The 22495-nt window shown below is 38.0% G+C and overlaps 1 protein-coding gene across 2 annotated transcripts; it reads right to left on the reverse strand.

Moving 5' to 3' along the window:
- Nucleotides 1–6591: 6591 nt before the first annotated feature.
- On the reverse strand, nt 6592–21149 carry elmod1 (ELMO/CED-12 domain containing 1). Of its 2 annotated transcripts, XM_017718918.2 has the most exons (12): nt 21000–21149; nt 20521–20580; nt 18788–18933; nt 18497–18525; nt 18201–18298; nt 17363–17492; nt 17087–17220; nt 14678–14746; nt 13633–13656; nt 13268–13318; nt 10050–10183; nt 6592–8569 (listed from the first exon to the last, which is right to left on the reverse strand). In XM_017718918.2, the coding sequence occupies exons 2-12, from the start codon at nt 20535–20537 to the stop codon at nt 8394–8396; spliced, it is 1008 nt and encodes a 335-aa protein (XP_017574407.1). In that variant the 5' UTR covers nt 20538–20580; nt 21000–21149; the 3' UTR covers nt 6592–8393. The 2 variants fall into 2 exon arrangements, with proteins under 2 accessions (XP_017574407.1, XP_017574408.1); XM_017718919.2 differs by lacking the exon at nt 13633–13656 and having other exon boundaries at nt 21000–21148.
- Between the last annotated feature and the right edge of the window lie 1346 nt (nt 21150–22495).

Genomic DNA, 22495 nt, shown 5'->3' on the forward strand with positions numbered 1-22495 from the left:
GGAGACTTTTGGAGACTCTGAGGTGAACACACATGTTCTTCCGTTACTGTCCTCACCAGGTCCCACAGCGGGTCCCACTGCACTCACAGTGCTCCGTGTCACAGTCAGAGCAGACCGACACCGCTCCACGGCCACACCGCAAATGAACCCGCCCCCTATGTACAGAGTGGGATGTAAATATAAACAAAAAAATATATTAAAAAATTCGGGGAAAAAAAAGAAAGAAAAAAAACGAAGTACCTCTGCGAAAGTGTCTCTTTTAAGGTCACTTTGCCGGTCCCAAGCCCGGATAAAGGAGGAGGGTTGAGCGTAGAGTAGCAGTTCCACCCCACACAAGTCTTTTGATTAAATTTGATATGCTAACATATAAAGACTCAGGACAAAATTGATTTATATAATTTACGTAAAAATGATTTATGTAATGTGGGTCTAGACAAAGCATTAAAGTCATGACGTTATTTTGAGAAGTGACGGCCTATTTCAAAGGCAAAAAAGAAAGGGATCAGCAGAAGTTGTTAATTTATTCTGTTTATTTGTAGATCTAACATATTTAGGGTGTTTTTTACTCACTTTTTTCTCTCCCACGCCGTTATTCTTTTATTCTACAGCTTCAAATACACGCAAATGGACAATTATGCAAATTAGACAATGACGCCATTTAGCGACTTCTAGCGACTTTTAGGCCAGCCAATAGCTACTTTCCTTATTGAGGAGTTGGCAACACTGCGCACAGCTTGTGTCCTGTACTGGACACTGTACAGTATACTACTGATAAAGAGTAGCATGCAGTATACAGTATATACCGATGCAGTATGCAGTACTCAGAATGCTGCTTCAAACACAGCCACAGAGTTAGGTCCCCTGAGTCTATAAGCACTTTCATATTAATTTCATATTCAATCAGCTGTAATTTACTTGTAGTAGTACATTTGAAAACTGCGATGGGACAATTAGCACATTATTCCCTCCTCTTTTTAAGCTACTTAACAACGTTATGCCACTTAACTTGGCAAAGTAATGACTCAACCAATTCTAAAACGATTTAGCAATCTTCTCCATGCATCGTTCTGTCCATTAAGCAAGGAAAATGGTGGCAGTAAGTTGGAATTACTAAGCTTAAAAGTGTGAAAAGGTGTTATTGAGGGACATTTAATTAAAACACACACTATCCTGATGATCTAGAGAGCCGTTGTTTTTATATCATTCTGAATGCTGGGAAAGTTTTGGAATAAATTATGTGGTAGACGTACAGCACACTGTTGCTATAAGAAGCAGCTAGACTTTATCTTGTTTGCTGTATTTGCTATCACTAATTTTAAATAGATGTCTAATGATAAGTACCATTACAGAACAGTTAAGATTATTAACAAGCCAACTAAATGAGCATTTCTTAACTGTTAGATTAAACAGGACTGTACAATTGAGAAAAAGAAACAGGATGTGCAAAGATAAATACTAAGGCACTCATACATGTGCCGTCCTTCGCATTGATATTCTTGAGCTTTGTTAAAACGTCCTTTTCAGCATCTAGCTCAAGTGTTAGCATTAAATCATCTGAAGGAGCAGTCTCTGTTACTCAAAGCTCTCAACTGTCATGAAAACCTGTTACTGTCCAACTGAACGTCTCCCTGGTTTTAATATTAATATGCTTTTCATATTTCTTTTTGCTTTTAAATGCACTTGCATACATATTCAATTATTAGATGTATTTCAGCACCGAGCATATTTTAAGTCTAGGTTATTTTTTGTTTTTAAAAGTGCTTTTCTTTTTTCTGCTCAACTATAGTCTGCTAGTACAATAACTATGGACACTACGGCCTCACTCTTACGCACTTCACATCTTTTGTCCCTGCTAAAGTGCTAAAAACTTGATCACAAGCCACTGGGTTTGGGCCAGTGGAGCAGTGGAACTGCTTTCTTTGGAGTGATGGAGCAGGAACCATTCAACATCTTGAGTGACATTTGTGATCAAGGACACCAACAAGGACACATCAGTACCTGAACTCACTTATGCTCCTATGGCTGAATGCAGTTAGAACCTCACAGCAATGTTCCAACAGCTAGTGTAAAGATGAGAACATCAGAGGCTATTACTGCAGCAAAGAGGAGGCAAACTCCCTGTCAATACCACTGATTTCAGAGGAAACTTTAGATGAGCAGGTGTCTACAGACTTTTGGACATACACTGTATCTCCTCACTGTTTTTGTAATATTAATGACTCGCATCCTTGCAGTACCCTCACTTGGTACAGGATGTACAGAAGCCATCTTTAATTCTAAAGCACACATGCATGCAGTTTTATACACAAGGTCTTTATCAAAAATGCCTGAAGTACCAGTATGCAAGCAGTGGTACATTCAGTACAGTACATTCTATAGCTTATGTTTTAGTCTACTTCACTATGAGTCCATAAACCCACAATGGACTTTCTGTTCGCATCCTCCTCATGTCTCGCTCTTGCTCTTTTCTGATGATTGTGCACTGCAGCTTTCTGTCTTACGCCAACAGACCTTATCTTGCTCCACCTACAGCAGCTAGGAGGACGACACTTCATGCATTGCATACTAATCTCCCATTATTGAATATGTGGATTTCCAGCCTGCTCATTATTGCTGCCCATGAAAGCTCTCCTGCAGGGAGAGAAACCAGCAAAGCATGGTCAGACATGAGCTCTAATATGGTGAAGTGTCCCGTCCAATTCTCAGGATTGTTTTCATGTTTAATAATATAAAAAAGTGTTTGCGGAAACACTGTGGATCATTAAGCCTGTATGCAAATACACTTTAGATGGAATCTAATTTGAATGAGCTTTTACTGAAGACCCATTTCGAATATGAGTGAAATTTGAGTTCCGCCAGTGCTTCAGTATCATGCTGTAGTTCTGTCATCGTGTGATCCAAGTAGATGGTCAAAGTGACTCTTCTGCAGGGAATTCAAGGTCAGAGAGCAGTGACCCGAGCATAAAGGTCAATCGATGTTGGGATGCGCATTCTTCATTTTGTAGACACCTTGCTGAAAGGCGAAAGCTCTGTGCTGTAAATAAATATTGCAGAGCGGCAATGTTTGGAGAGGGGGAGGAATAAGAAGCCCTCCTCCTCCAACAGATGTTACTACATATGTCAGAACTGAGAGAGAAGCACTAATGACCTTCAGGGGAAAAGGGGAACTGGAGGATCTTCGTAGGAACTGCAGTTTCTTTGTGCACCTTCAGCACTGATTTCGTGCACACTGTGTTGCCAGTTTATTAGATACGTATAGGTGCACTTTATAAACAGTTACTGACTGTACCTCCTCTGTTAATGTCACATTTGTCAGTTATCATCTACTCTGCATATCAATAGAAAGAGACCACTATTAATAAGCTGGCATATGTACAAATATATTTTTGAAAAAATGAAGTTTTATGGCTGCCATTTCCTGGTGTTAAATGTTGTGGTGGACCTGAATTTCTCCATTTTTGGGTATTGTGTGTTTTGTTGTGGACCCAAATTATTACATTTTCAGGTAATGACTGTTGTTGTGGACCTATTAAAATCTTTGGTGTTTAAGGTTGTTGTAGATCCAAAATATTCTACTTTCTAGTGTTGAATGTCAACGTGGAATGTTGCTGTAAGCCTATTTTTCTCCATTTTCTGGAGTTGAATTTCATTGTGGACCTAAAATATTCCATTTTCTGGTGTTAAATGGTGCTGTGGACCTATATGTTTTTTTAATTATTACTTTTTGGTGTTGAATGTTGTTGCAGACCTAAATTATTAAATTTTCTGTTGCTGAATGTGTTATGAACCTATGTTTTTCTATTATATTTTCTATTGTTTGATATTGGCAGTATAAATTTATTCTATTTTCTGTTGTTTAATGTTGATCTTGGTATGAATTTCATAAAAAGCCATGGCAAGCTTGAGGAATATTGATTAGCTACCCAGCTGACTAGCCACCACTGACGCACAGATGAGGAGCTGAGGTCATGAGGAGGTCCACACAAAGAAACAGCTTGTCTTTTATCATGCCATGCTCATTGGTCACCATCTACATCAAGCTGTGGAGCTGCAGCAGGCCCTCTGGTCTACCTCCTGCAGCCTCAAAATGGCAGGTGTTCAGGGGCGAGGAATGGATGGGGGGTGGGACTATTCTCATTCATTCACTCTAGCTAGGTTGCATCCAGTCACTGACTTGTGGATTATACAATCTAGACTACACCCTGGTTGAAGCTACAGGAAGCATTTGAATGATTTATTGTGTGTAATTGGTGTTTGGTTAATAGAGAGATGGCGCCATGTCTGCTGTAAGTAATTTCCTCAGCTTTCTTGTCATGCTTTAAGTGCTCTTAATCCTTCCTGACACCCCTGTCATAAAATGTTTGGACATTATGCTAAGCACTGTCATTGGCCCACTCCACAATAAGGCACACGTGTTGAAAAGTGGGACCATGCGTGTGACAGACTGCGTCTGATGTCAGATCAGCTGTCAAGTGGCATTAGTGCTTCTCCATCCAGACTGCCTGCTTCACTGAGCGATAGGATAAACATATACCATTCCTGTCAGGCCTCAAATCCACGTGCATCCGCAGTGAGACTCGTGTACATTGCTGCCTTAAAGCCTGAGCATAATGGGTTTTGTAATCTTGTGTTTCATATTGGACTATAAAATGTACACCATTGTTCCTTTATACCTTCAGCTAAGTGCTACCCCCCACACAAGTGTGTGAGTGAAAGAGCCATTGAAAAGTAAGGCACGGTTCCTTTGCTGTGTGAAAATTAATGAGAGATATTCCATAGACAATGCTACCCCCTTGTGTGAAATACTGGTATTTCTCTAAATTTGATCAACTACTGCTCGTGTATGAGGCCGAGCTCTTCAGCACTTCATGCTTTTGTCAAGTTTTCACTTGCATGTATGATGGATCATCAGCATCTACTCCAATGTCACCATGAAACCTCCACAATTATAGAATTGAACCAATTCCTGATTTATTAGTTGTTATTATTATTGTTGTGGTTATAGGTATTATTTACCTATTAATGTGCTTATCCAAAATATTTTACTTGTTTTGCTCTCTGAGCTTGGCCCAAAATCTTTTTTTTTTGTTGGTTTGTTTGATTTTATTTATTTTTAGTCCTAGTCTTTTGGTAACAGGCACATAGTCAAATGGAAGGGTTAGATGGTTATCTGAACACGATCTCATCACTTTCGATGCTTTTAGAGAAAAAGGTTTTGCTCGTTTTATTATTCATGTTAACCAGAGTTTTATATATGAATTATTTGTTGTGATTAATTTACTTGAGAACATTTCATTAGGGGAGCATTTTAAATGGCTGTACTTTGAATTAAATCATGTTTAACTCTGCTCCTCCACAGTGTGCCTAACAGTGACTAACCGGTGTAACTAATAGTTCCATTTCTTTGACGTAGGAAAGAGCAGGGTTGGTTAGCACATTGCTAAGTTTTGGGAAACTCTCACAAAAACTATTTCCCTGCTATTGCTGCTGCTATTGTCACAAACACATTATTTTAAATTATGCACTGCATACATATTTAATAACATACAGTCCTATTGAAAAGTTTGAACAGCCCTGATAAAGTTGTTTTGATTTTTTAAGTGAAAATAGGTCAACACTCTTAAGTTATTGCTCTACAGAGGACAAGCTTAAATGTGGCATCTATTCTCAAAATTTTAGTGCATGTTTGCTATTTATTTGCTTAGTTCAACATAGTGGAAAAATGAAAACAAAATATGAAATATGCCATAACTTTTGCACATTTTATTCTTTATTTTTTCATACATTGAATTTAGCAATAATTGGGAATTAAAAATGTGCCGCAGTGTGTTCTCTGTAGAGGATGTGTTAACCTATTTTCATGACTGTACTAAAAAACAGTTAAGTACAGCAGCTGTCTCACTGTTTACATTCAATTTGAAACAAATTACCTAAATAGGAAAAAAAAAAGCTTTATAATAGATATCATTTTAATACCAGTTAATGGAGGCAGAATTTAGTGGCTTTTTGTCATGTTGTTGTTCAATACAAACAAAGAAATTAACAAAACATTCCTAATGTTTAATTGATTCTAAAACCTTCTTTGGTTACCAATAAATGTTTATTAGTTTTTTTTTTTTGTTTAAAATAATTTTCTGACATTGAAAATACATGCTTTCAGCTACAATATTCAGCTATAATTCACAACTGGGTTATTCTAATGTATAAGGTACGCCTGGAATATATAGCAGTTAACCCTGCTCTCTACTACTACTACATACTTGCTACTGTATACAAGTCTATATCCTGTTCATACATCTGTACAGTGTTGAGTGGGTCTTCTAGCAGTAAGTTATAATAAATGTTGTATGTCCTGCTATTCTATCATTAAGTACAGAAAATAACCTCAAACCGACAGCTGGTAGAAGTGGTTTGCAGTTCACTCTCTTACTTGAGTAGCTTCTGAAAGCTGACGTTTGAAGAGAATGTTCTCTGAAGTGACATTATTGCAGTTCTGCAACTTTATCTGTCACATTTTTATCAGCTCTTGCACTTTTTATACCTTTTTTCCCCTTGTTTGTTTTCATGCATACCACAGTCTGACTCAGGGTCTAACATTTTTCCATATCGCCTTTTTATTACACTGAGCTTTGATAATGATTTAAAAAGCACCCCTTTCACACAGCACGAGCAATTCACATCACATAAGCTGCTGGCCACTAAAAAGCGTCCTATACTGATCCAATACGAGAGAGAGAGAGAGAGAGAGAGAGAGAGAGAGAGAGAGAAAGAAAAAGAAAGAGAGAGAGAGAGAGAGAAAGAAAAAGAAAGAGAGAGAGACAACAGTTACAGTATGGATTCAGCCATGCACACTGACGAGTTTTTATGTTAAAATCTAGTTCATCTCTTAAGCAGTATATACAGCAAGTGCTTCTAACTCCTCTATATAGGTGCCAGTAACATCATTTTTAAAGCCTTACAGATTTTCAATATTTATCACAGTTGATTGTAGCTTATTGATTGTAGTTCATAAACAGACACACCACATAACGCACTGATATCTGAAAGAAAAAGGCCTAATACTGCTAAACGCAAAGACATTCACAGTATAAATAGCTTACATTAGTTAATAACATTGCATTGAAATGAACTGAGTGACATTCTGGCAAATTTCAATTAGACCAAAGCAGCGTGTGAAAAACATAAAAGCAAACAAAGAAAAGCTCACAGGCAAAACTGTCACCATACCGTCCACAAATTTAAAGGGTCTAGAAGACATAAAAGAATACAGGCAGCATGAAAAAAAACATGCAAATGTTATAACGCATAATAAATTATTAGTTGTGACCAAAAAAAAGAGCAATAAAAAGCAAAATGACTGCAGTTAACAATGGATTCTCAGTGCTGTCCATTACGGCTTATTAGTGTCTAATTAACTAAGACTAAGTATTACAGGCACCAGCTGTGCAAAAGAAACAAACAATACTGAGCGGTCGCTTATTGCTTTGGTGGCTTGAACAAAAACGGCAACATTCAATGATTTTACATCAACACGAAAACACAAGTAGTGTTCAAAACAATCATGAGTTGTGCATGATCACATTCATGCTCACTTTTTATAACAACCATTTTGGCAAGTAAATATGTTTTTAAGCTTCACTTCTTGGCAACAAATGTTTTCTACTCTGATATTTGACAGAAAAATGTGAAAATTACAGATGAAGCTGACGTCTGAGTGAATGGTCACATTACTAATGGCTGAAAAGACTTTTCTATTCCATTCTGCCTAGATAGGCATGTTTTGTTCTCATATGTCTTGTCTTATTTCTTCTAAAATACCTCTGTGTGTTACAGTATGTCTACACAGTAAAGACCACTTATCTCTAAATGCATTTGATATCAATGCAAGATCAATGCAAGCCATTCCTGCTGGCTGAGTAAATGCCACTACCACCAACTCACAATGGCTCTTTGTACATGGACTAACAGCTCCACCTACTGGTTGATAGGGAACTGTGCCACCTATGAGCAATGCTTAATATCTCTGATTAACACAGCAGGATAGTTAAAACCATGCTGACCATAGCCTATATACCTTACAATCGTTGTTGCTGCATTCAGTGCTAAGGACCCCAGTGGCTTGACTATAATGTGGTGCAGTGAAATGCACTATTACAATCACCATGGTCTTCAGTGCTGGTGATCTGAGCTAACTACACATCTGGGCAGGTGTGTGAGAGGGGGGCTGTTCAAGCATGTATACTGACTTGTGTTTGTTGTGTGTGTAGGGGTGAAAGAGACTCCACACAGTTGGCAGTGATGAGAAGAAGCTAAGACAGAAGCTCAGGAATGAGAGATGAGTCAGGGTCGAAGGGTCAGATGGACAGCTACAGGTTAAGGGGTCAGATAGGCAGCTACAGGTTGACCAGGTGAAGGTCAGAGGCAGTGAAATGGGGACACAGTGCCATGTCGGGATTCTTCAGCTGCTTGAGGATGCGCTTGTGGAACTTGGTGCGTACGCGGTTAAACTCCATGATGTCGCACGGATCCTCCTCGATCCAGAACCTGTGGAACTCCTGCATCAAGTAACCTACCGAAAACATCATAGTAACATAATTAAGACTGAGGGTATCCAAGACATTAATATATTACAGAAGGAAAAGGGAATCAAGCTTGAATATCAGTCTAGGTCAGTCGACCACAAGTGCATGCACTTTTGAGCTCGCAACATATCATTGCTGTATCCATGTTCGTGTTTTTTTCCCATAATATGAGAATGTCATCTGTTCTTACATTGCATGAAAACATTAATGATGAATGGACTAACAGAAACGCTGCAAAATTATTCAAATATCTTTTTACATTAACTTATATTAACAGTTAAGACTTTTTCCCCTTAAAACAGTTATCATTTTAGAAATGTCAAAGGTTTTGTTTTGTCCATGGACTAATAAAAACTTTATTTTTAAAAAATAACAAATGTATTTGTTATTTTAATTATTATTTTTAATGTATTCCTTAGATGTATTTCTTTTTTTCAATTATGTTTGTAAAACGACTTATTTTTAAAAATGTAAATAAAAAAACAAATGTTAAAACCGATAATATAACTAGATCTGCTGTGACAAGGTATCATGTCCTTTACAGTCATTAGCCATATTAGCCATAGAACAGCCTCTAAACCTAGTTAGTTACAGTACCCTTAAAGGAGAATTACACAGATTTTTCAATATGTCTGCACACTTCAGTCTTTAGGATGTAAATAAAGCCATTCAAAGAGGTTTGACATGAAATAGTACATTGCAGAGAAATTCATAGAATTTATTTATCAGTGGATTGTAATTTCTACAACACATATATGCTATTTTTATTAGTATGCAAAACAGCCAGTGAATCTTCATGTCTTCTGAGTTTTCATATGTAATGTATCTTTTTTTTTGGGGACTATTTTGCCTTATAACACTATGCATGTACGTCTCTACCATGAATGTATGTGGAAAAAGGTCTTAGATGGGGTTTTGTCCTAAAACAATCATTAAGCAATGTCTCAAACATCAGGCAGAATATTATAACCATATTCATGCAGTAGCTTAGATATACTGAACTCTTTGTATGTCTGGTTCCGATCACCACCACTGTGAACAGTTCTGACTTGCTTCTCTAGAATGGGGCATTTTACATCAAACCACCCTGAATGACTTTGTTCACATCCTAATAATTCAATGATGTACATATTTAAAACAAATGGGGGGATTTCCTTTTGACTGATAGCTAATAGTGCAAAAAACCAACATTAATTAAAATAAATGTGATGTCAATATAATTAACATTAAACGCCTGGCAAATACATGTGGGTGACCTCTACAAACACTGAAAATACAATAATGAAACTGAAAGATATATAGGATACCATAACTTCAATTAATGACAAAAAGCCTAATGCCCACTAAGGGTGAACTATCCCTGTTGTGAAAATATTATTTGAACCACTGATCTAGATTAATCTGGGCATTACTAAGAAATATACTGTTTCTACTCTGGTTTAGTGTAGAGTGAATATTCAGACTTACAGAAAGTCTGCTGGAAGTGCACCAGGCTGGGCATCTCTGGCGCCACATTGTACAGATGAGTCTTCAGCGCTCCACTCATCAGCAGAGAGTAGGCCAGGTCTGTGATGTTGATGCCAACGATGGCAAAGGAATATCTGCAGCACAACACACTGAGCTCAGTGTCTTCAGGCAAAGTGAGGAACAAAACCACCATATTCCGTTCATAATGTTTACTAGTGCTGTGGGCCAGCTGTGTTTGATGTAAATATATAAATAAATAAAACATTCCCATGGTTAATGACTCTGTGGTCCTGTAGTCCATTCTGCTTCCATTTGTCCATTTGTGTGCTGCAGTCTGTTCATGACTGTTTGTGTATGGATGCGTGCTACACTGCCTCCATGGTGCACATCAGTGCTAATGCATGCTGAAAGCTGATGACAGGCTCGGCAGCAGTGCCCTGTTTTGAATCCTCACACAAAGCCTGGAGTGTGGAGACACTGCCATCCAGACAGGCTTCTACCCACCAAAACAGCCAGCTGCTAATGGCTACTGAGCAGACTGCAGCATTTACAGGAAACCAGAGCTGTAATACAGCCATGAAACTGGACTACTGCTATTGCAATGTCAACAAGGAAAATGGTGCAAAGAAAGACAGCTTGGCAAGTCATCTTAAATCTACTCTCTCTTTATTTCTAGGGTTTTGTTTTTTTATTTCCAGATGTTTTCCTGGGGTATCAACCAATTAATCATGATTAATCACATCAATCAAATTTGACCTTAAAGCAACCTTTTTCCGTTTTCAAAAGCAGTGCAGCTAGAGAAGTGGACAAAATATGCTTTGTTAGAATGTATTTGTTACTTTTCATTCATTCAATAACATTATTTACATCACACAAAAACATGAATGTGAGGGCAACAGTGGCTCCATGTTTAACCAATGAGTGTATATACTGTTGTATGACAAAGTTTGGTCATTACTGGCCAGATTATATCTTCTGTTGATTTTTATTAAGCAAAAAGAAATAAACCTTCTGCAGGAAACTATTCTGAAAAATAAGATTTTTTCCGAGACCTCTCCAACATGCCGGAGAACATTTTGTAATGTCAGTTCTGCTTTGGACCTTGATTTTAGAGCCTAAGTGTGTGATGTGGAATTTCTGACTTTTAAGTGATTATTTCAGGCTTTACAGGGTGACTCAGTGTGCACACACCATATTTTGAGCATTTTTTCACCTCTCCAAAGTTCTACTTCTTTCTATTTTAATCAAAAAATTGTACGTATGTACAGAGTGAACAGTACAAACTAACAACTTGGAATTCAAATTGTTCAGGATCTTATTAAAGACATGGGAGCTGAAGCTGGCTTCCTATTAGCCAGTTTGTTTCGTGAATTTAATTTCTCTTCCACTTCATCTTAACTGACTCCACTGTTACATTCTGGGGCCTGTATAAACTGTAGCATTAAAGGTAGAACAGAACATTTGATTACGAAGCTGGCGAATAGGAAGCCAACTTCAGCCTTGTTTAGGTTAATATCAACTATGTACGTTGGATCTTGGTTGGGCTGTCAGAAAGAAAGCTGTAAGTTCCATGGAAAAGGTATAAATAGTGCTGACATCCTCTTCACAGCCTGGAACGGTACATTTCTGCTCACAATCTGACATTTTTTTTAGTGTTTCTCCATTGTGGTATGCAAATTTTGGAGGCATATTATTGGAGGCATATTATTGAGTCAATACTGTTACGTAACAACCTAGGATTTTAGGATCGGCTCGTTTTACCGCCCACTTTTGCAAATGCAGGATTTGTATTTGAAGGAGAAAACAACAGTGTTTGAGGTTCACGGTGTGTCAGTACCATGTACTGTCCCATGTCATCGTGCGTCTTTCTCGCGCTCACTAGGAACATTTTGACGTTACCGTTCACTGGAGAGTTAACAACAGTGCAATGGCAGCTTCAAGAACAAAATCCAGGAACAGAAGTGTGGGAGCTAAACTCAGAAAAAAAGGTTGTCAGCTGTGCTGTTTGTAATGTCAACCTCAGCTGGCTATGGGAACACATCCTCCATGATGGAGCACCTGAAGAGTAAACTCGTCAGCTCACTGTGTGTAAAAATAGCGCATATACCATTAGAAGTGCACATTAGTGTAGTGTGTGAAGTACAGAAGTGTGTGGTTTGGGACGATAGTTGTGTCGGGGGGGTAGTTAGCTAATGTTAATATTAAATTCCGTCCTACTTCATGTTGTGAGCTGAGCTGTAACATCTTCATTTTCAAAATGCATGTTCTCTTAAATTGATATCAGAGTTGGAACAGAGGAGCAAATAACTTGTTTACTTATATAAACTAAAATATATATAAATATATAACGTTTACAGCTTTAAACATTGCATCGTCATCTTAGCGTCAGGGCCACCGGAGTGAACACAGGAGAGCGACTACAAACAGCTGACTAATCTGTGCTGACGTTTGGCTCCACTAGCTAACAGTTTAAGAAAGTATTTCTGCCTGAAACCAGAGGGTAGCTGGACAGGTTACCGTTGAAATGATGCGTTTACACAAAATCATGTAACTGTTCTTAGTGAACAAGTCTGCCACAAACATTTGCCACTTTCCCCTCCGCTCCACTTATTGGAGTTTTTTTTTTTTAATCTTTAGTATTAGTAGTCCATTAAAAAAGTGAATTTTTGAATGGTATTCATCTTTATTGTCTTCATTGTTAGAGAATGCATAAACCAACCTCAAGCTATCAGCTTTTAAATTTAGCTACATGGAAGTTATTTGGTGATGTACTGATTCATAATCCGAATAATCAATTATTGGTTTCAATAATCGATCGATTATGTGACTATCAAATTAGTTGTTTGTTGCAGCCCTAATGGCAATTTAAATAGTTTTCCTTTCCATGGTGCCTTTAATGCAATAAACTGTATTGTAGTAATAATAATAATAATAATAATAATAATAATAATAACAATAATAATTATACAGATATAAATTATGTGTTAACATTTGCAGGAAAAAGTTTTATTATAAATTTCTCATTATATGTTTTTTCAGTCTGTAGACATTTTTACTAGCAGGATAAGATAGAAATACTTACAAATGTCTAGAAACAGAGCGAAACAATGATATAATGAGAAATATCAGATTTAGATCACTAATTAAAATGATTTTGCTTGCCAAGGTATGTTTTTTAACAATATCTATGGAACATGGAATGGGTCTATATCACTCACCCAATCGCTTTGTCAAATTTCTTCTTTTCCCAATCAGCTTTGCTCATCTTACTGTGGGCAAACAGAAAGTGTTAGGCAATGTTCAAGAATGTCTACTCTGCCAATCCTCTAAAAGCTTTTCAAGCACTGAATAGAACCCATCCAAGTACAGAGAAAAAAACCATGCAGAATGTAACACAGACAAACACAAGAATGAGACGGGAGTAAGCATTCACAGCTACTAACCAATGTTACAATGGAGCATAATGCCTTGTGTTTAAGGTGAGGTGAGATTGGAGATTAAGAGATAAAGGGAAAAATACAGCGATTAGATTAATAAAAAAATATAAAATGGAGTTCTTACTGAGAGAGAAAAGATGGAGTACCTGGCTTCCTCTTTGGAAATGGTCCTGCACATGACAAAGTGATGACAAGAAATAAAACGAGAAAAAAAAGAAAAGGAACGTGTTGATATGCGTGGCGTGGTGACAGAGCATGCTAAATGTGTGAACGACCGAAGAGCATCAAATCCCATCCAAAGACACCTAACAGTGACACTGCTGTAAAAACAATGTGATGTGTATGGATAACGTTTGAAACAGAACAGGTGAGGGACGTGTGCTCTGCCTGAACAGAAAGGTCATTCTGTTCTGTAAAGTAGACTGAAAGACCCAATGTCATACTTTCTGAAGTTAAACTGAACAGCTATTTATTTGGCTTTAAGCAAAAGACAAAAGAACAACTAAAAATGACCATTTTCATAAGCAATGGCATTTGTAAACTATCTGGTCTTCTATTCTGTCATCAGTGTATGCTTATGCTATTAGAGCAAAAAAAAAAAAACATTAAGTTAAATTACATTTACCTTTTTCAGAATTTCTGCATAATTCATTTTGTTGAGGTGGACACAAAGTCACTCAGTGTGGTTTGATGTGAAATAGTGTGTAGAGAAACATACAAATTCAGATTCCTAACAACAGAAACTAGGAGTCGCGATGCCCACAACGCAAACATAGCAATTTTATTTACTCTTCAAAATGATCAGTGGACCCACATGTGTCCTCTGAGTTTTTATATTTAACATTGATAATGGGAAAATAGTGGTAAATCTAAAAAAATATGTTATTATTTTGCCTTACAACACCTGTCTGGGCCCCATCACCACGACTGCAAACCATTCTTTAGAATGGCACAAAAAACCTCTCTGGATGACTGTTTACATTTTAATGTTTTAATTATGCAAAAATAAAAACCAACTGGTGAAATTCCCTTTGTACTGTAATTTGAGATATGCTGGCCTGTTCTCTGCTTCTTGAATACCATCTAAGCTGAGTTCATATTATTCTGTATTATAAAATGAAAAGTTGATGACATGTCTGCACGTTGATTTAAGCAGGAGACTCAGGCATGTGACAGTAAGGAGTATCTGACCTGTGTTTGGGCTGCAGAGAATCATGGAGCACTTGGAGGGCAGTGGCTTTATCATGTTCTGCAAAATACCTATTACAGCAAAGGAAATAGAAAAAATGATCACAACCTCTGATTAACTGGCATTATAACTCATAATAACGAATTGTATTGGTGTCAGCTGAGATAATTACTGCAATATTTCTGCATTTGCTGCATATGAGCATGGTGGAGACAGAAACACTACAGAAATGTGCATAATAGCAAGTGATAAAACAGTTTACTGCCAGATTTGTTCTTTCACAGATGCACTTCAGACACATCCTTCAGTGTTCTTATATAACAGGATACAATCCATCTTTCAGCCTACACATTTGCTCACCAGGATTGCTTTTTCTCACAGCCAGTCAGTGTAAAGAACAAAACAAAGCACACAGGTGCTCGGAGGTATGCTATCAAGGCACAGTCAATCAAACAAATTCAGGAGATCAAGAGACCAAATGTCTGTTCACAACCTGAGACACATACAGTACCCAACATTGCCCGACAGACTCATTAGCCTGCTGTTATTAAAGACATTCCTGATCACCCATTGCAACCAGTAGCTGGTCTACAATGAGGTTATTACACATGAGTTCAATGTTTATCCCTTAAGAGTTAAAAATGATTACTTACATTTTGAGACATACCAATATGAAATTACATCATATATTTAATTACATACACATTGCGCAAGGAATTTGAGTCTGCACTTCTATTTTCCCTTTCTGATGTTCCAGAAAACACAAAAACATGGGTGGAAATGTAAAGAATGGCTTTTCTTTCTGCAAAACAAGACTATGTGCATAACAACAGTACTTTTCTCAAATTCAAACCAGGATAAAACACCAGCTCTTGTACTTAAAAGCACACAGTATAAATCACAAATTCAGAACTTGCACTTCTAACAGAATTTTTCAGTTTGTTTTAATGATCATGGGTGAAGAAGAAGATAATTATCAAAACACGTCATGCTTTTGTTATCAGTGGCTTTAACTATGGCTTAAGGTTTAAGGATCTTAAAGCATTGTATGTATGGAACATAATTAAAGATGCACAATGAATCATTTAGGTATTCAGATTATTGCTTAAAAACCAGGTCGATATTAGATAGATTTCAAAGCACCATATTTTTACAACCGTGAGGCGCCTAGGAACCAATCAATTGAAAGAAGGGGTCATAGAATTTCTAATTGTCACTGGAAGATGGCTCCCTTCAGTCTGAGAGGAGATGACAACCCCTGAGCAGAAAACGTTCTTGGTTCTCCACTTCAATAAGAGTGAATCCTTAAGCGTTGGCCCTGGTGATGCTACAGCCATCCGTAGCCACGAGTCAAAGACAGGACAATTGGTCTTGCTCTCTCTGGGTGGGTAGGATGGCCCCCTTCTCCTCCTATCACTCAACGCGATACTAGTCAGTGCAGGCAACTGTTAGATGACGTAACAGATCTGGTGGTTGGTGCTTTCCTCAGAGCGCATGCGGCTGTCTAATGACGTGTGAGCAGCAGGTCGAAAAGATGTGGTGGAGCTTCACAGGTCTTGGAGGAAGCCTATGCTAGCCTTCATCCTCCTAGCGTTGATGGTATCGTGTGATTGGGGGAGTCCTAACTAACGGGTGGAATTGGAGACGATTAAAGTGGGGAGAAAATTGGTAAATATACCCCCCCCAAAAAAAGAATGAATCCGTCATAACTGTGCGACGTGTTCGTCGTTGGTTCCACAACAATGGATGCTCTCCGAAATCACACTGAAAGAGCCATGAGTACAGTGACACCAGACATGCTCAATCGAGTATGGGATGAATTTGACCACAGCGTTGATGTTGTCCATACAGATGGAGGAGGTCATATTGAAAAATGACATAATAAACTTTACGCTAACTTAAACCATTTACAATTCACTGCATTGTTCTGTAATGATTTACAAGTGAAATAAATCATTTTGAAATCGGATGAATCATTTTGAATCACCCTGTATTTATTTATTATACTCTGGAATGTTTAGCAGAATGTTTAGGCAATGCTGAGCCACCGCACTAAAATGTCTGCACTTCATTTGTGTATAAAAATAAGGGCTATATTATTCCTTAATTCTAATTCAAATGTATGCAATCCCAAATTCTACATTTTATAAAGGATTATGAAGCTGTATTGTCATGTTCATAAAAATCCTGAAATATCAACATCAGCATTTCCTGTGTCAGTTCATCCCTAAGCATAAGCAAGTAATTAAATCTGTTTGTAGCTGATTACACTAAAATGTTCCTTCATTATGAGTAAGCTGCTGCTGTGGCAATGACATTTTATTAAAACAATTTGTCGATTGATACTTTTGCACTAAGCCTAAGCCAGACTGACCACGTTAAAACCTTCCATTCCCAACAGACACACTCACAGTAGGTTGTGCAGACCCAGTAGACCCATGCCCCTAAAGTCAGTCTTAGGGTCGCTGCCTTGGAAACCAATCTCACACCACTGCTTTGAGATGCGTCCAGTGAGGGGAGATTCAGGACGGAGTGCCTTCCAAAGCTGGACAAGAAAGAAGAGAAACCCCATTTAGAATGATCTAGCGCAGAGTGATGAATGGTGCTTTGCCTCAAATAAATATGTATGACTTTTATCTCCCAGAACATTAGTGGTAAAAAATCAGATAATCTATCAGTGCTGATACCTTCATAAGCATCTCCTCATGCTTTGGATTTTCACAGTCATACGGTTCCATGCGCAGCTTCTCCACCTCCAGCACCAGGTTCCTGTAGCCCACGATCTGAAAAAGGCTGGCCTGGAGAGAGATGGCAAGTCTGGGAAGAAGACATTCACATTAGAGTTGAAAGAAAGTCTCTTTTACATTCGGTCATTTCATGCATCTGGACTGTATAGGACTTTAACAAGATGCATTTACACTTGGCAGTCATATATGTCTCTGGTTAGTTGCTTTGAAAGCTGACTTTTATAATATGTAACATTCAAATCAGCTCACAACTTGGCAATGCACTTCCTTTGCTGAATTTTTTTCTGTTATATGTAAAAAAGATGGTTGTTGCCTCGCAAACTCGCAAATGTTGCATGCTATTGTTCATTTACTTACACGCAGACGCAGGTGTCAGCATTGGGTACTGATATTTATATGAAGACAGCCGTTTAGTTTAATTAGCTTCTTATATTAGTCATGGCAGTCATAAACCATAGGAGTCATGATATAATGTGCTGTAATCTAGTTATGTACAGTAAAATGCAAAGGTCTTTATTCATTTATTTGCAGTCAGAATGGCCATTAAGTAAGAATCATTCATTTCTCAGTTTCAGAAAATAATGTAAAAATTACACATATAGTCGCTGTCCAAAAAAAACCCAAAGCATCGCCCTGTTTCCCCTGATTTGTATCATTTGACCACATTAACGGCCCTTTACGTTGTGTGAAACTTTCATGACGAATGCATGAATGGAACAATAGGAATACAATGAAAGGAAGACATGAAACGAGCAGGTGTAAAAAGAGGTTTTCTTACTGTGGATTTGTGTCTGGGTTGATTTTTTTCAGGGCCATGATATCATCTATGGTCTTTTCAACAGCGTCTGGGTGGACACTGACAGCAGACTGGAGAAGCTGTTGAGGCAGAAGAGGTATGCAAGTATTAAGCTAAAAGAAATCTGCAAAAAAAAGTTAATGTATTTGATAAGCACTGTACATTTATAAAGAACAGATGTCAATGGTTTAAAAGAAAAATCTTATTCAGCAAAAACTGTTACTGTATCAACATGTGCTGAAATAACGCGCGACTTTAATTACACTTTTTTCACTCACCTCATTTTTAGAACACTTTAGCGATGACTCTGCAATAAACACAGGCAGTATTAACATATCCTATCAGTAACCTTCTGGTTCATGAGTTTACTTAACTTTATGGTTATTACAAAGTTTACAAAAACAAAGTGTTCTGTTATTATTTGTAAGGGTAATTATTCAGCAACTACTATGAAACTAATATGTAAGTTAAATGCCTGTGCGAGAGAGGAATCCAAGTCAGATCCATCTACAGTTTCTAAAAGTTAATACAACTGCTGCTATAGATTGTTTGTTTGCTTTTTCATATACCAATCTTGAGGGTCCGGCGAGCTCCAGGCTTGTTGTTATAACAGATACGCTGTAGCTCACATCGTCCTGTCACCTTCCTGATGACAAATTTCAGTCCTCGCCATAGACACTTGCAGTACAGAAACACCAGGAACTGGGTCAACACCCTGGGAGAGCGAGAGAGAAAACCTACATTGAGGAAAAGAGAGAGACTAACAGGCTCGGTTCACCCGGGTATTCTCTCCTAGAATAGAGAGAACTCACATGAGGATCACTGAGAACTCATTACATTTGAGTAGTCTGAATAGCAACTAGACAGCATCATTATCAGCATTATGTTCCCCATCAACAATCCTGAGGGCTATTTCTGAAGCATAAAATAAATTTCCGGTCATTTTGGTGGCAGGCTCCTAATGTGAAAGCATGTTTTCTATAGAGAATAAAGAGGCTGGTCTGGGACACAGAGGTAAGTGGGCCATGGGTCGGCCAAACCAATTATGACAATTTTTGGTATATATCTAAGAAGCAACACTAGAAATGGGTCACTGCGCTGCAAAGCAGTGGGCAATAAAAGAAATCGCATACTGTATTATCAAAATGATATATTCCATAAGGCCTTGGTCTGTCATCTATCCCTCTAGGTAGTGCCGGGCGATATATCATATCATATATACCAGCATATCAGTACTGGTGCACAAACAATTTCTATTTTAACCGTTTTAGTTTCAGCGATTTTATAGAAACCATACCTGCATGTACGTCATTTGCTGAGTGTTCCAGATTGTGTTGAACAGGTTATCATACTTAAAAAGAAAATAAATAGCAAGTTTCCTTTCTGGAAATCCGGTTTCTGCCTGGTTAACGTTTACAATACTGTGCAAGGTTCCTTTTGGTGTAATATTAAGGGAAGAAAACAGAACAAAACAAGCTACATTTGGAAAATAACACAATACTGACGTTTATCAATATCGCCCAGTTTTACCTACATATTCATCCATGCACCCATGCATCTATTCAACTATCCACCCATCTACCCATCTATTAATGTGAACATCTACAAATCTATCCATCTATTCACTGCAGCTAAAAGTCACTGCTATGTTAGGATTCGACCTGTTGGAGTCCAACTGGTGATGAGAGTTATGCTGATAATTATGGTTCATGGGGCTGACACGCCTCCTCATTGATAGGCAGCAGTAAACCTGAGTGCAATGAAGATAGAATTATCATGTTATAAAAGTACATTTAGAGAAAATGAGGGCTCATACCAGCAACTTAAGCTACTTCCAAATAGAGGAGGAATCAGACTGCAGAAAAACAGGTATTCCAACACCTTGTGAGTGGTTTCTCTGGTCAGTTCTTTTGCAGTAATTGAAAAGAGAACTTCAGTCACTTTTAAACTGAATGAGCATTGCTGAATAGAGATAGTGGGAAAGAGAATAACTGAACAAACTGAATAAACGAATAATTCATTGGAACTAGAAAGAGTTAATAGTGCTTGTGTTTAAATTTTAGTAAATGTATGAGCTGGCCTAAGGAATGACCTGCACTGAACACAATGTAGACGTTTATACCATTACAATTTCAGAATAACAGAAACCTCTGGTTCAGGAGAAACATCTCCAAGTTCTAACAATGACCTCCATTTTAAAGCTTTAGCTGCTCAAAAGCTAGCAACATAGACATGTAGCTTGCTAAAAATGTATAATAAACATGTTCGTAGTTGAATTTTTTTAACGGGACCTTTTTCTTACCTTAGAAAATGCTTCATCTCTCCTGTTTAATGGCCCGGATTCAATTGCTGAGATGCCCACCTGCAACACATTCAAAACCACTGCTAAACCCAAAGACTCAGTCTACAATACAGCACTATAAACGTCGCCTTGATGTTTGTGGACCCTTAAACCATGGCGACTACACCTCAATATGCAGCCCTCGGAGGGACTGACTAGTCAGATGACTAATACATCTCCACATTACAACCACTATCGACTTATCTGAGGTGATTTCACCTGGAATTAGTTTGATTCCGCACCATGTTACAGCCTCGTCGTTAATTAAATATGACCGTTATGCAGGTCTGAGTATCACTGGTTAGGGAAGCCTCGAGGGGATTATTTTCGACGAAGCGCGTATAAAAGTGCTTTTTTTAAACAAGCAAAACAACACATAAAGCCTTAAAAATGCCTTACCAGCACCAGATAAGACAAAAAAGGGCAGAAAAGTCACGTACGATTAAAGATGGTCGCTGTGAAGGAAACAGGCTGCTGCTGCTCTAGATGGAAGGTACCTGCTCTTCCTCCATGATGTGCATGTAGCCGAGGCAATGTTCCACCCGCATTCCGGCAAAGCCTCGCCTTTCTGCGCTGTGATTGGTGAGTGGTATCCCCGCCACGTGCGCTGTGATTGGCTACAGATTCCCAACCGCAAGCGTTCTGCAGGGATTCTGCTTGTGAAGTTCTGACCAATGGCGAAGCAGGACGCCGCGCTTGTCCGAATACAGGTGTTAAAATAAACACAAACAGGGCAGCTTAGCTCAGTAGCATCGCAATGCAGCCTCTCTAGGCTGGTTAAGAGGCTCTCTTACCTGCTGCCTGCTAAGGCCACATGCATCCACTGCACACTTGAAGGGACTTTCTGAGAGTTTTTTCCCTAATGTTAGGCAGAATAACGCGTTCTTCCCTTAGCCAGGAGCAATGTCACATCACATGGCACTTTATAAAGAAAAGGATGAAAATAATTTTAAATATGTATTTTTATATATTAGCTGGTGTTTATTTGTTGTACTGAAAAAACTTTGGACTATCACAATCACAGGCTCATACTGACTTTACTTTCTCATGCAGCAGTTTTATAAAACCCAGCATCGTATTTATTTGTAATGAGTATTTTTGTGTCTGGTGTAATGTGCTTTTACAAGGCCAACTGACAACTGTTCTTAAATAGAGATAATGGAAAATAAAAAAAGTACAGAAGTTCTGTGGCAAGGTCTGCAGTCAACCACTGTCTGCAGATGTGCAGTGACTGGAGTCTTCATCTGCACAATCTGGAGCACAGCAGGAAGGAGGGATGTAGAATAACATGGACAATTATAATGTGACTTTTTAAAATTGAGCATTCCAATAAATAATGAAAAATAACAATAATGGCATAATTATATTTAATAAATAATTAATAAATAACCATAAATAATTATGGTCTCATAATTGGAATAGCTTTCTCAAATAGATTAATACTTTTTATATGTTATAGATTACATTTATTCTTAATCTCCATTTCACTGTAGAAGATAGATACTGCACATAATGGTTGTAACAATGTTTTCAGTCATTTACAAAGTATTAAACATGACAAAACTCAGACTACTGAGATATATGAAACGTCATCTAGAGTACTTTAAATAGGGTAAGTGTAACATAAGTCCACAAAGCCTGCAGGGTTTCACACAGTATTCTCAAAGAACTCGGCGGACCTCCTTCTGCAGGCCTCAATATGCTGACAGATGGAAATCAACTCTGATATTTTTGATTACTACTGTCAAATACATGTAGTCTTTTTCCCTGTAACTCAATGATCAGATTAAATAGGAAACAGTTGGCTCTCCTTGTGTGAAATGTTTTGACTGTAGTGAGCAATGAGGGATGAAGGGGGAGGTGCGAGACCCCCTGCTGATCTACAAATCAAATGTGTGGCCAAGAGGATCAAGATAACACACACTTTCATGATGTA

This window comes from Pygocentrus nattereri, chromosome 16 (genome assembly GCF_015220715.1).
Source record: "Pygocentrus nattereri isolate fPygNat1 chromosome 16, fPygNat1.pri, whole genome shotgun sequence".
NCBI lineage: Eukaryota > Metazoa > Chordata > Actinopteri > Characiformes > Serrasalmidae > Pygocentrus > Pygocentrus nattereri.

Bases quoted from the DNA above. Each gene is read 5' to 3' on its own strand.
- elmod1 (XM_017718918.2), bottom strand. The intron at 17,493-18,200 runs GTAAGAAAACCT...TCTTCTTCCCAG, and splicing joins AACCCAGACACAAATCCACA to ACTTGCCATCTCTCTCCAGG. The intron at 13,319-13,632 runs GTACTCCATCTT...GTTTGCCCACAG, and splicing joins ATTTCCAAAGAGGAAGCCAG to TAAGATGAGCAAAGCTGATT.